We start from the raw sequence: 15,716 nt of genomic DNA, 5'->3' as shown, positions 1-15,716 counted from the left end.
ACCTTTGTGGTTATATGTTCAAACTTTTTATAATGGTTTGAATCCCTTGACTAGATAGATGATTGATGCAGCAGCTGGTAGAACACTGAATAATAAAACACCTGAGACAACCTAAAAATTTATTGAGGAGATGGCACTGAATAACTATTAGTGGCAAGTTATCAGAGCAAAGTTTTCCAAGGCAACCAATGTTTTTAATATACAAATAGTTGCTATATTGGCGAGTCAAGTTGAAGCTCTTGGTAAGAAAATGGATGGTTTAAGTTTAGCTAAAGAGGTGAATCCTGTAGTGCAAGGTGATGCGACTTAGAGGTAAGAAAATCCAATTTGATTTGAAAAACTAGATAAAAAATTCAATTTTTTTGAATTAAATAGCTCAAGTTGTCTAAGTTAATCAAGTTATTTAGATCAACTCGAATAAAAAATTAAGTTTTTCGGTTTAACTCAAATATGAATTACAAAATTTGAGTTATCTGAAAATCTGAATAAGAAAAGGCAAAACTACGCTGTTTTGATAAATTTTTAACTTTTCTAAAGTTAAAAGTCAAAACTATTAAGTTAAAAGGCAAAACTACATTGTTTTGATAAATGTTTACTCATTAAGTTAAAAGGCAAAACCATTATCTTGTTTATGTAGTTAAATGATATTATACTTTGCCTACTAGTTAAATAATCTATCCTTGTAAATGCAACATTGAATATAAATAATAGGATCCGTTAACTCGACTCGACTTGACTAAATTTTTTTTAACTTGATTTGATTCTATTTGAAAAAAAATCAAATTGAGTTTGGTTGCTAAAATAGGATTCATCAATTCGAAAAACTGAAAAAATTTTACTTGATTCGACTCGACCGTATACTCACCCCTAATGTGACAGGAGTAGAATTTTTTCCCTTCAAGTTTACATTGGAGCACGAGTAAGTTGACTTTATGAGTAATAATCTTAATAATCTTAAACTTCAAAATAACCCCTATAGCAATAATTATAACTCAGGAAGGAGAAATCATCTAAATTTTTCTTGGGGTGGTCAAGGAAATCAAAAGTCACAACCCATTCCTGGTTTTTAGCAACCTTATTAGCAAGAAAAGAAGTTGAATCTTGAAAAGATATTGGCTAAATTTATTTTAGTGTAAAAAACTAGATTCTAGAACATTGAAACAACTTTTTGAGGAATCAACAGGCATCTATTCAGGGTCTCGAGAATCAGATTAGCAAGCTTGCTAAATTGGTTTTAGAGAGACAACAAGGTAGTTTACCTAGTAACGCTGAAACCAACTTAAAAGAGCAAGTCCATGCAATCACTTTACGAAGTGGAAATGTGTTGGCCAAGCCTGAAAAGAAGTTGAATCTAAAAGCTGTTGAGAAAATGATAGGGTTGAGGAATGCAAAAAAGAACATAAGTTGGTGGCCAGAGAATACAAACTACAAATCCCATATCCAACAGAGTTGAAGAAAGATCGCATGAATGAACAATATGGTAAATTTTCTAAACTTTTAAAAAGATTGCATATTAACTTACCTTTTGTTAAATACCTTTTGTAGATGCCGAAGTATGCAAAATTCTTAAAGGAGCTTTTGACAAAGAAAAAAAAGTTAGAAGAGTTGTCCACTATGGAGCTAAATGAGGAATGCCCGACCATTCTCCAAAACAAACTACCAACTAATCTTAAGGGTCCAAGGAGTTTTACTGTCCCTTGATTTATTGGTAGCTTAAATGTTGAAAAAGCTTTGGCTAATTTGGGTGCTAGTATAAATCTACTACTTTATAAAATGTTCAAACAACTTGGTCTTGGGGACCCAAAACCCACTAGAATGAGTATTCAATTAGCTAACAAATCAATTAAGTATCCTAGGGGTATTATTGAGGATGTGCTTGTTAAAGTAGATAAATTCGTATTCCCTGTTGATTTTTTTATACTAGGCATGAATAAGGATATTGAGGTACCCATGATTTTAGGTCGACCCTTTTTAGCCACTACTAGAACTACTATTGATATGGGTAATGGTGAACTTGTGCTGAGCACATGATGTTGTGAGAGTTTCTAGTAAGCGAAATGATACTCATTATTCTATTGAGTTTATTAATCATGGGACTCAACATTCTTTACAGGAAATTACTCATGAAGACGTGTTAGAGTCGTGTCCTGTTTAAGGTGATAGAAGTTAAAGGACATGTGGAGAAATAATGGTGCAGCTCGATGAACTAGATGAATGGTGAACAAAGGCATATGAGGACCTAACAATGTACAAATAAGTAACAAAGCAACGTCATGGTGTGCATTTAAAAAGGACAAACCAATTCACAGTTGGAGACAAAGTGCTGCTAGACAATTTAGATCCACAAATGTTCCTTGAAGCGCTTAAGTCAAGATGGTCGAATCCATTTATGGTAAAACACATGTTTTTATCTGGATAAATTGAGGTAACACACCCTGAATATGGAATGTTTAAGGTAAACAGTAATCGATACAAACTTTATCCTGGTAGTGATATTGATAATAAGAGAGAGGAGCTTCGGTTTCAAAATTCAAAATAACCGCGTGCTTAAAAAGGAAAGTCGAGCTTAAACTCTAAATAAGTGCTTCTCAAGAGGCAACTCGAGGTTTTTTTTTAATTTCATTTATTTGTGTTGTATGCTTAGTATGTTATTTTCTTACATTTATTTTTATTAATTGTAAAAAAACCACACAGTTTGAAGTAGACCACATGGCTTAACGACACAGTCGTGTGGCCTACACGGCATAGGCATATGCCCATGTGCATATAGGGAATGGATTAACTTGGAGCCATATGATTCCAAAAAGTCACATGACCTAGAGACATGACCGTGTGACCTATACGACCACTACACACGGCTGTGGGAGAAGCGAACGACAAACCCACAAGGTCTGAGTGAAGATACATGACCTAGAAACATGACTGTGTGGTACACATGGCCTAGACACAAGAGCATGTTATGGACCGTGTGAATACTTGAGCGATTTTTTTTTTAGAAAATTCTTATGATAGACAAGGCTCTAAAGAGATACATGACTTGGTCGCACGACCATGTGGCCTACTTGGCCTAGCACATGGTTGTGTGTCAAAAAACTTAACATTTTAGCAGCAATCAGAGTAGATTGGACGCTTATAGCAGCAGCAAGACCGTATAGAGGCTTATTTACTGTAGTTGTGCCAACACTTTCATCTCTCATCACTAGTTTGCACAACTGACCCAGAGCCTCTCGATCTTGATATTCCTCGTGATGTCAATAAATGATTTTACCTAGTTTTATTATTTATTTATTTATTTATATTTGTTTTTCTTCTTTTCCAAATTGATATGTTTTTGATGCACTTTACCGTTCTTGTTATTTTTGTGTTTTTTTTGCTACCTCTTTATCTTATCTTATTTTTATTTATTTTCTTATTAGTGCGCACTAAACCATGTAATTAATTTAGGATCTCCTACATTTTCGAATTTCAGTATCGTGGCTCATTCATTCAAATTTAAGGCAGTTTCAGTTCTCTTCCTCCATTTTTTATAATATCTTGCTTATTGTAACTATCTTTGTTTGTACATTGAGGGCAATGTACATCTTAAGTGTGGGGAGGATTCTATATGTTATGTGATATGGCCCCTGAATTATTTTTTGTGTTTAAGTAATTTCCTCAAACCTTACATTATAGTTAATTTTCTAAATCTGGCGTTTTTATTGATTCTGTTTAGGATTAATTTGTAGATTTTTATACATTGTTTTATTTATACTTTAAGGCACGAGAGAGTTAATCATGATAAGATGTTTTCAGAAACAATTATTTTAGGTTGTGTCCGGGAACCGAAGCATTATCTTGAAGTTTAAATTTACAATTTTGACATTAAAATCATGATTTTTTGTGAGTGTTTCAGCCTATAGAGCATCTATTCTTTCGTGCACATTTTGTTTTGGTTGTGAGTATGTCAACCATATTTGTTATTCTAGAATCTGCTTCAGTTATACATGTCAATACCACATTATTGATTTGATATATTGAGATGATAGAGGCACTTAAGATTTAACCTGCTTAACCTTTAAACAACTTACTCGTTATATTATTCCCTAGTAAGTCCTATTGATCCAAATCCATATTTGTTTACTTATCACCCGTTCATGTTAACCCAAAAACTACATTAATTTTGTAAATAACTCTTTTTGTTGATTCTCTTTTTGTTGAGATTCGATTTGGTTAGTTGTCTGATTATGTTTATCATTTGTATTGGTGAATTTCTCTTTTTTCTAAATAATAATAATTTGAGCAATCTGGATGAATTGAGAAATCAGTATTTACGTTAGAAACCTTACTACCTTATTTGATCTTGAATCGTTAGTCTTATCTTTTGTATAAAAGCTCACATCCACTCTCTATCTCTCGTTGATGTTAAATTCTTATAATTCAGTAGTTGATTCTTTTGGTTTGGTAACCTATCAATTAGACTCTCGAGTGTAACCACCTTTTATGACTTTTTCCGTACCCTAAACCTAAGCCCCGTTACAACTTCGCAAAGACCTCTTGATTGATGTGTCATCTCGTATCTATAGTGGTGGAGATTTCATTTTCAAGTAAACCTATGGTAACAACATTTCTTGTTTGACTATTGAGTGCACATTATTTGAACCTTAAACACCTTGAATATTTTGAGTGAACCTTAGTGAGGGCGTTAACTCTTGTTGAGTTTGAATTTTAGGTAATTATTGAGATAAGGACGACGCCTATATTTTTATGCCTTAAATTTTTTTTTCTGCTTAGATTGCTTATATTCTTTAGTGTCATTTTAGTTTAAATTTCCAATGCATGATTATCAATAGATTATCCTAAAACATTATTGGTGAAAATAATAAATTAAGTGAAGTTAACTTGAATGTGGGTTGAGAATTTTGCTTGAGGACAAGCAAAAGCTTAAGTGTGAGGATATTTGATAAGTGTTAAAAGTAACATATTTTATTCTCATTCTTAATGCGTTTTTGGTGATTATCCAATGTTAATTGTGAATTTTATATTCTTAATCCTATAAATACATGTTTTAATGCTTATTAGAGTACTTGGGAGCAAAAGAAGCGAAAAAAGAGTGAAAATCGAAGCGTTGGAGCAAGCTAAAGGAGCCCTACGGGTTGCACCTTTTCACACGACAATACCACACAATAGTGTGAACCACATGAGCTTGTGGTAGGTCATGTCGATTTCACCAGATTGCGTACTGAACAACAGAAAATTGAGATTTGTAGGTTTTTCGGGCATTTTAAGACGCATATATGACAAAATAAGAAGATAGGAGAGAACCGTAAAAAAAACTCAAGAAAACGACTTGAAAAACACCATTGAAGCCGACTTTGAGTCATATTTCTATCAAGATTGAAGATTCCCAATTGATTTCTTAGGAAATTATCATGAGTTTCTTTTATTCTTTCGGTTATATTGTATCATTGATTTTTCTCTTTTCAAGCATGAACTAGTTTTCTAAATACCTAGGGGAGATGAACCCTACAATGAATTCTGTTGTTTGATTTCTATTTGATGTAATAAATACTTAGTTTCTTTGTTTTTAATTATGTGTTCTTAATTATTGGTTTAATATTTTTAGAGTATTAATCAATGTTCGATGTGCTTAAATAGGTAGTTGAATAAACCCTATTTAAGATTAGATCTTGCGTAATTGAGTGGAGTTGCATGTAATCCTAGAAAAGGACGACATAAATCTACCGTATTAGAGTCAAATCTAGTAGGGGAATCCATAGCACGGTTAATGCGATAATAGGGGTTTTAATTAAAAAGAAATTTTAATTAATCAGCCTAGAGTCAGTTGCTCTTATGCTCGAAAGTGATATTAGCATAATTTAGGAATTTCTACGGATCAAGGTGCTAAGTAAAGAAATTGCGTAATTTATATTGATAGTGGCAGATGAAATCTAGGCGAATTCTTAGGTATTTCTTCGTTTTTTGGTTGTTATTCAATTATTTGCATGTTTTGTTTCTTGTTGCATTCGTTAGTTAATTAAATTAGTTAATTTTAGTTTGAATCGATCATTTGAATTATTCGGTTAAATAATAGAAAGAAGATAATTACTAGTACTTGTAGTCCCGTGGGAATAATATCTTTGCTCACCGTAACTATACTATTACTTGATAGGTGCACTTACCTTAGTCAAATTTTTAGTTAATTTCGTGACCGTCAATTTATCTTATTTTAACTTTTTTAATTTGACATAATGTATTTATTTTATTTTTGGGTTTTTTTAAAATATCTTATTTTCTACTTAGTATTCATTCATTAAGTATAGCTGGAAATACAATTTTGAACATGGATTTCCTTTGATACTGACGACATCTTCTGTGGGATTAAGGGTTTTGTTAAGGTCAAACCATACTTAAGCATAGGGTCCCTCTTGATTTATTCCTACCATTAATTGTCAAAAGAATCTCAACCGAAACAAAAAGCAAAATTTGAACATATTGTTTAGTAAAATTTTTATGCACTCATAACAAATAATAACACCATTAATGTTTTTAGGTATCTTGTATAATATTATGAGAATTTTAAGTACCAAGAAAAAAACTCTTTCAAGTACCAAGTATTAAGCCTGTTATTAATAAAGTGAAACAGTTGTCATTGACAAAATGCAGAGGAACATTTAAGCATAATGTTAATGATGTAGTGGACAAGTGGTGCAAAGTGATCGGAAAAGATTTTCATGCATGTGAAGACTTTTTTTGGCACGCCTAGTGTTTGGTGCTTATAAAAGGAAAGTTTGAATTTTGAGTTTTCCCATTTTCGCGTTAAATGAGACTACTATTGAAAAATGGATTCTTGTCGTTGTGGTGACTTGGGAGAAGTTGTGCAAAGAGATCGCATTTTGTGTTCAGTTACTCCATTCTTCTTCTTCTCCCAAGATATATCATCAAAGGGACCATGATAACTTAAGCCTACCGTTGCATATAAGAAAGCCAGGAAGGACATCACATTGTAATCAATAATGTAAAAACAAACCAGGCCACAATCTTTAATGGTGAAGTGACCAATGAAATGTAAAAGTCGGCCATTAGCAAAGGACAAACAAAAGGAACCTATATAATTTTATATACATATCGAGCCCCCATTATAAGCACGGTTCGCGGTTGTGAAAAAAGGTTGCCAAATTCCATGGCCAATGTGAGTAATTGCTTGACTACCTATAGCATATAGCATATTTGGAAAAGAGACTTATAATATTAAATAATTAATGTAACAAAAGATATTGGGTCCAACATGTATGAAAAGGAACACTTCGTTTACGCCCTCCAACACCGGGGCCGACACTTCAACCATAATCATAATAATAATCATGTAGCACTAAGAATCACCTGTCTTACTCCATAGATTTAGCTTTCTTTTTTTGGTTGGTGTAAAAGGAGTCAATTTTGATTAAAAGATGAAACTTGAAATTCTAGCATAATTATTTGAATCAATTAAATTTAAAATTTGTTATACCTATATTGTGAACCTTAATGCGTTTTTTATGTGAAATTTAACATGTATTTTTCAGATGAATTGATCCTTCAGCGAACTACACGCATCCATCTCATTAAGATACGAACTTTAAGTAGGTGTACTTTATGTAGTACACTCCGTGAGCATATACGAGGTGCATACCAATTGTCCTAAGATGTCACCAGGGGCATAGCTAGGGGGGCTGGCATGGGCCCTGGCCCCCCTAAAATGGAAAATTACATTTTAGGCCTTTGAAATTTTTTAATAAATTTAAATTAGTAAAGGTAAAATTGCACTTTGGCCCCCTAAAATTATAAAAATTCAATTTAATCCTTTACAAATTATAAAAATATAAACTATAAAAAATTAAAATTTCATTCGGCTCCCTCTAAAAAAATTTTCTGGCTTCGCCCCTGGATGTCACATTACTATCACTGCCAGAAAGTAAGATCAGATCTCATTGTCAATAGCCCTTAAGCACGTATCAAAACTTGTTTCCCACTATAAGAGAATCCATCCAAGAGCTCACAACAAACAGGACATCTTCTTCCTCTTCGTAACTCTCTTCTCAGAAAAACACCCCATTCTTGTGGCTCTCCACCTAATGACAGGAGACCCACCATTCCATCCCACCACCATCTTCCTCCTGTTAATTTGACCGATTAACAAATTTTGTCGGTGGTTAATCTTAAGGCTAGCTAAATCTTTTAGTAGAAGAAGGCTATGACTTGTAAAGTAGATATGAAATGAAAATACAAGTGACAAGAGCGTCATGGTTTATGCTTTGGATACATTCCAATCTTTTAATCAATAACAAAGAAAATTTAGGGGGAAGAGCGAATTTATAAGGTAGAAGATCATGTAAGGGTAACTGAATAAAGAAGTTACGCTTATTTCATGCCTTATTGTATTTGGTGTTATGCAGTCTTTAAGTTCGTAGGATTGTTTACTTGTTTGGTAAGAAGGATAGAAAATTTATAAATCTAATAGTTAAATTACAAAGTAGGAAAATGATCATGAATTAAGGTAAAAGTATTATGGAGGTTCTTGTATTAGGAGTCGATTGTATTTTGTCTTCTCTACTTAAAAAATGGACAAATTAGTCTCTATATATTATATTAAAGAGCAAATTGGTCATTTCTGTTAAAATTTGTATATATTTACACAGTTAAAAACTGGTGTGGTTGTTGGAATAACTAAATAATAACATGTGACGTGTCACGTGTATCTTATGCTAATGTACATGGATCACAGTAGAAATGGATAAAAATTTTAACAGAAAGACCAATTTACTCTTTGATCTAATGTACAATGACTAACTTATCATTTTTTGAGTAGAATAGATAAAATACAATTTAACTCCTAATACAGATGGCTCATAGTATATTTACCAAAATATTAACTGTTTAATTAACAAATTTTCCATTTTCCTTGCTTTTACTTCCTTGGTACTAAGCAGCTATAGTGATTACTTGTTGGTTTGTTTTGGACAACCAAAGTGTAGGACCATCCTAAAGGAATAGTGTGTGGTTAGTGTTGGATCTTAATCCTACTTTTTACGAGCATAATAACATTCTCCTTAAATAAGCTAATGTAGACGAAGATATTGATTCAGTTCAAGTGTTCTAAAACTAATTAGTATAGTGGGTTGAACACTGAATTGTAAAACAAAAGCTTACCATAATTATCATTACCAAATTACTTGGAAGTCAAGGGTGAGGTTTGATTCACCTAAAAACCTGATCAAAGAATCCATAAGGACCATTACTTTGAGCACTTAAAAAGGCTATAAAAAAGGAATTGATGTTTGCTTGCATCTGATACTCATCACCAATATCGCATGTGGAGGGGTCATTCAGAAAATTTTAATATTACGTGTGTCTTTGGGGTGGAAAAAAGTTGGCAGTACCACGAAGCCAAAACTTAGGGAACCGACTTAACCAACAAAGTGCCTTAGTCAAAACTTGATTTATTATTATTATATTAATTTAACTATCAAATTCGTTTAAGTGTCTTATATTATATTATTCAGGGTAATTTATAATGAATCTGATTTTGTCATTCAATTGTGAAAAGTTATAAAATGATCACTTAATTATTAATAAAATTTTTTATTATTAAACTGTAAAAAGTTATAAAATAGTCACTCAACTATTAAATTTTGTCTTTATTGATCTTTAAAAATGGAAACATCAAAATATCCAAAATAATTGGATGATAAAAAAGACAAAATTAAATAATTCAGTGACCATTTTATAACTTTTTATAATTTGATGATCAACTAATAATTAGATAATTATTTTATAAGACAAAAATAAAATACTTTGTTCACTATTCATATAATTTACTCTATTATTTCTCCTAATGTTGGCGTGGAGGCAAAGAATGTTGGGTTATGTATACTATGATAGGTATTGATATTTGATTTCAAGATTGTCCCGACGATTTTTATCTCTTAAGAAATCAATTTTAGATTAATTGATGCGTGAAAGGTTTTTTATTTCAGCAGTAATTCTCTAGTTGAGGGTTTTAATTGTGTTTTTGCTTAATTAGGATTATCATGTATTAGATTCTCATAGATAGCACCATTACTAAGGAAAGGTTAAAATATGGTATCAATCTTACTTTCATAAAATTTAAGATTTAATTCTTACCCTTAAAATGTTAAAAATTAAATTCTTTTATTTTTTTATTTGAACATTTCAATTTAATTATTAAAATCGTAAATATGTTTTGTCAAAGTCTAGCAATTTTGAATTTTAATTAAGTTGTCCTCATATAATATAATATATGATCAATAAAAAGCAAACGTGATTAGTTAACAAATTTTGACAAAACTATCAACAACGATAATAATTAGACTAAAATTTTTAAATTGAAATAATAAAAAGATTAAATTTTTAACTTTTAAAGCAGATGAACTAAATCTCAAATTCTACACAAATACAACTACCAACAACATATTTTAACCTTAATGTAAATATTATAGGACCGATTTAAAATTTTAAAGATTATTCTTTAAGCTTTTATCATTAAAGAAAAATGAAGACTCCATAAGGGAAAAAAAAACAAAAAAAAACATGATGTATATTTTATAAAATGAGCAGAATCATTTGCCCTCTTAGACCATATAAGATTCTTACAATTGTCTACTTTGAGATATCACAATGGATGGTTCCCATGCAATAACCTAATTCTCAAAAGAAAGTGGGGACCGCCTGTATGAGAAGACCCCATATGCACAAACCAGGACCATCGATTGTGCCCAAAACCCTGTTAATCCCACTCCCCCTAAGCTCCAACCCACCCTTTATATTCGTCGCTTTCTCTCTGAACTCTCCATCCTCTCATCTCAGTTTTATTTTCTCTTTCTTGGCCTCTGGATACGATCCTTAGTGCTCCATTTACTTCCTACCAAGCTCCACGACATTGACATTTGCCACAACCCAAACTCTTTGACCTTTTCTTCTACATATATATCTTAGAGTTGACAAAAAGACAGGCATAAATCGATGGCTAAACAGATGCAGAAGACTAGCATGTTCATTGAGCAAAGCCCTGGAGATTATGAGAACGGTGATATCCAAAAGAACTTGGATGATGATGGTCGACCCAAAAGAACAGGTAAAATAATAATTACTTTTTTTGCATGTTTTATATATGAAAATTTGATTTGACGTGGCTTTGGTTTATTTATTTATTAATTTATTTTGATTTGAAAGGGACTTGGGTTACTGCAAGTGCTCATATTATCACTGCTGTGATTGGATCTGGAGTGCTATCTCTTGCATGGGCTATTGCACAGTTGGGATGGGTAGCTGGACCAGCAGTTCTCATGGCTTTCTCCTTCATCACCTACTTCACTTCCACCCTTCTTGCTGACTGCTATAGGGCTCCTGATCCTGTCCATGGAAAGAGAAACTATACCTACATGGATGTTGTTAGAGCTTACTTAGGTATATTATTTAATATATTATATCACCACTTCATCTTCATATTAATATACCTACACAAAAATGATTTATAACTTACCATGTTTCATATAATTTGTACTGCTACCTCTTTAACCTGTTTTACAGTTCCAAGAAAGAAAATTACTTTTTCCCCATGTACATATTTCAATTCAATCCCGAAATCCAACTTGGTTTTGTCAAGATGATTAATGAAACCTTAAACCCAATGCTTCTTTATTGAGTGTGTATAAAAAAATTGTCTTTTTTTTTTCTCCAGGAGGAAGAAAAGTTCAGCTTTGTGGATTGGCTCAATATGCAAATCTTGTTGGAATCACCATTGGTTACACTATCACAGCATCAATTAGTATGGTGTAAGTACGTAGTCTAGAGAAAATGGATTTTTTGACGATTTTTTGACACTGAAGTTTGAAATCCAAAATACGAAAAAAAGTATCATGGAGATCCTTGTACTATGAGTTGGAGTGAATTTTGTCTCATTTACTCAAAAAAATGAGTAAATTAATCTATATATATTAGATTAAAGAGAAAATTAGTCATTCGGTTAAAAATTTTATCCATATCTACGGTTAAAAATTGACCCCTCTATGTCGATATGAAGTACATGTGGTACGCCATGTGTAATTGTCTGATTATTCTATCAACCATGTCTATTTTTAATAGTAGAATTAGATAAAAATTTGAACCGAAAAAATCTATCTATTTTTTAATTTAACATATAAGAATTAATTTACTATTTTTTTAAGTAAAAAGGGGGCAAAACTTATTCAGTAAAACACTTTTATTTTTTTTTACTTAAGCATTGAAGATTTATAGTCACAATAACTTGTTTATATGTATCAGTTAATTATTTCTTTTTTCTTAAAACAATAGTAAATTATCTTAATAAATATTAATTTTCTTACCTTTGTTGTAATCAGGGCTGTGAAAAGGTCCAATTGCTTCCACAAGCATGGACATCATGTGAAGTGCCAAACATCAAATTACCCATTCATGGTCATCTTTGCTTGTATCCAACTCGTTCTAAGCCAAATCCCAAACTTCGACAAGCTTTCATGGCTCTCCATTGTTGCTGCCATCATGTCTTTCGCTTATTCTTCCATTGGTCTAGGACTCTCCATAGCCAAAGTTGCAGGTAAAATCATATATATCCACATATATAAAATAACAAAAACAAAATTCATTAAAAATGAAAATTTTTGTTTTTCAGTGGCTTAAATTCAATCTAAAAATCTTAAGTAATTGTTGTATGGCATGAATTGTGACATCAAGGTGGGGAACATGTAAGGACATCCTTAACTGGTGTAACAGTAGGGGTTGATGTGTCGGGATCCGAAAAGGTTTGGAGGACTTTCCAAGCTATCGGTGACATTGCCTTTGCGTATGCTTACTCCACTGTTCTCATTGAGATTCAGGCAAGTATATTTCCAACTTTACATTTACATACAAATATATGTGTACTACGCAGATACAACAAACATATATATAATAACATGTCGGCATGCAATAGTGGTAGCTAGTTCTCAAAAATAACTTCACGGGTTCTCTTTCATTGTCCTTGTTAATTAATTCTTACGTATATAATCAAAAACGTTTTAAAATCATTGATTGTTAGGTATTACTACTTAGATTTTTTACCGTGAATCTAGCAAATAATGGTAAAAGAATAATGAAGGCTCTTATATTAAAAGTTGAATTACATTTTGTCTATTCAATTTAAAAAATGAGTAAATTAATTCTTGTACATTAGATTTAAGAGCAAATTGGTCTTTTGTGTTAAAATTTTTATTCATTTATACGGTTAAAAACTGACATGATTAACAGAATAACTAGACAGTGGCACATAGCGTGCCACATGTACCTCATGTTAACATATAATGATCAAATGGTAACAATAAAAATGGATAAAATTTTCAATAAAATAATAAGTTTACTCTTTAATTTAATATACAATGATTAATTTACTCATTTTTTAGTAAAAAAGATAAAATATAATATTACTCTTAATATAAGCTATTTATGATACTTTTATCGCTGAATAAATAATTATACTTAAAAAAAATAAAACATAAAAGAAAATACAATGGATTTGAAAAGAAAATTGATAAAAAAAAACTTGAAATTTGTTAGTGTTAGTGGTATTACCAAGATTCCTAAGGACCATAAATCTGGTGGACTATAATACTTCAGGACCATCTGTTTCTTTTTATAATGTGTTGTCAATTATCATGAATTTATTACCGACAGATTGTGACGTCCAATCTAGTTGGTGTTTTAACATCCAATTGTTTGTGTCCCATCTCTTAAAGAAAGAATCACTTTGCAAAGTGCAGCCTTAGGAATAATGGTCGCCATAGATAGTAACTATTTTTCTTTTATAAAAAGAAAATAGAAAAAGCACTGTTGGGATTAAGACAGACTAATCGTAGTAATAGCCATGTTTTTTGTCCTAAGAAATATCAACTTCATGATTTCAGGACACGATCAAATCGAGCCCACCAGAGAACAAATCTATGAAAAGAGCAAGTAGCATTGGTGTTTCGACAACCACTTTATTTTATGTACTTTGCGGTCTTATTGGATATGCAGCATTTGGCAACGATGCACCAGGGAATTTTCTTACAGGGTTTGGTTTCTATGAACCCTTTTGGCTGATTGACTTCGCCAACATCTGCATTGCCATCCATCTCATTGGTGCATACCAGGTTTTTGCACAACCCTTATTCGGGTTCGTGGAGGGTTGGTGTTCCAGGAACTGGCCTAATAGCAAGTTCATTACAAGTGAACATGCTGTTGATGTTCCATTCTATGGTATTTACTACCTCAACTTCTTCAGGTTGGTATGGAGGACGGCATACGTTATCATAACAGCCGTGGTAGCCATGATCTTTCCTTTCTTCAATGATTTCTTGGGTCTCATTGGAGCCGGCTCGTTTTGGCCGTTAACAGTCTACTTTCCCATCGAGATGCACATCGCGCAATCGAAAACGCCCAAATACTCATTCAGATGGATATGGCTAAAAATACTTAGCTGGGTTTGCTTGGTGGTTTCGCTCATTGCTGCTGCTGGATCTGTTCAAGGACTGATTCAAAGCCTCAAGACATATAAACCCTTTCAAACTCAGGAATGAATGATCCTCTTTGCCTACACTTTACTTCTCTGAAAAATATGAAACCTTGTTCAATAAGTAAGAATTTGTAGAAGCTGTAATTTGTTACCTTTCCTCGGTATTTGAAACTCCAATTTGCTTGTAGCGTGTTACCTTGTGAATGACAATGTTAAGACAAAGTTTCTGCAATGTTCTTCATAGCATTAACAGTTTTTTAAAGAATGATCGAAAACGGGGAAGGATATAGAAAAGAGTTGAATGAACCACCACCATGTCATCAACACGTTAAGCTTAATCAAAAAGAAAAGGTCCGAGAACACAGTGGAATACGATACAATGCACCAAAATTTCAGTTCATAGAGTTCATACAGGGTAGGACTTTTATTATCTTGATGCACAAAGACAAACAGTTCTGTTAGTGATCTCTATCAAAGAATTCATACTCAGGTGTTTTAGTCTAATACTTTAGGCTAATTAAGTCTAAATCAGATGCCACGATTTACAGGGAGAATTCTAATTTAATAGAAATTAAATTATATCCATTTATTTAGTTATTTGATAGATGTATTAAATTAAAAGTTATATAAAAAAATTATTGTCTCCATCACTAAAGATTTGTATAATTAAGGAAAAAAATCAAGAAGGAAAAATCAATTTATCAAATATTTTTTGTTAACTTTTTAAATTTGTGAACATCATGTTATTATAAAAATTCTAAAAACAATGTTTATGCAATATTAATGATTTGATTTGCATAATATACTGATGATAAATATTTTATATTTGGTATCATCAACCTAAATATATAGAATATAAGATTTTCCTTTTCAATTATTGGTGCATTCGATTTTATTGAATTTGAATTTGAAATTTTTTATTTAATTACGAATTTAACTTCATTTTGTAGGATATGTCTTTTTATTTATATTAGACTTAATATATTAAATTTATTAAAAATATATATAAGATATTTTAGTTTAAAATTTTTTTAAGTTTATTTTATTTTATTTTGAATATATTCATTTGAAATAGATGGATTTATGAAATTTCTTGTTATAGAATTATTATAAAATATATTAACAAAAACCCTTTATATGCATTTTTAAAGATCTTTTGGGGAACTGACAAATGGGGTGACCAATATGTTAG

The 15,716-nt window shown here is 31.7% G+C and overlaps 1 protein-coding gene across 1 annotated transcript; it reads left to right on the top strand.

Moving 5' to 3' along the window:
* The first annotated feature begins 10,798 nt into the window (after window positions 1-10,798).
* On the top strand, window positions 10,799-14,756 carry LOC107916709 (amino acid permease 6). Its single transcript, XM_016846060.2, has 6 exons — window positions 10,799-11,110; window positions 11,209-11,442; window positions 11,717-11,810; window positions 12,378-12,592; window positions 12,730-12,872; window positions 13,935-14,756. Exons 1-6 carry the CDS (start codon window positions 10,999-11,001, stop codon window positions 14,586-14,588), a joined length of 1,452 nt encoding a protein of 483 aa, XP_016701549.1. The 5' UTR covers window positions 10,799-10,998; the 3' UTR covers window positions 14,589-14,756.
* Window positions 14,757-15,716: the final 960 nt, after the last annotated feature.

The sequence above is a fragment of the Gossypium hirsutum genome, chromosome A01 (genome assembly GCF_007990345.1).
Source record: "Gossypium hirsutum isolate 1008001.06 chromosome A01, Gossypium_hirsutum_v2.1, whole genome shotgun sequence".
NCBI lineage: Eukaryota > Viridiplantae > Streptophyta > Magnoliopsida > Malvales > Malvaceae > Gossypium > Gossypium hirsutum.
The sequence above is the reverse complement of the archived record's forward strand: the minus strand, read 5'-3'. Positions and strand labels throughout refer to the sequence as shown.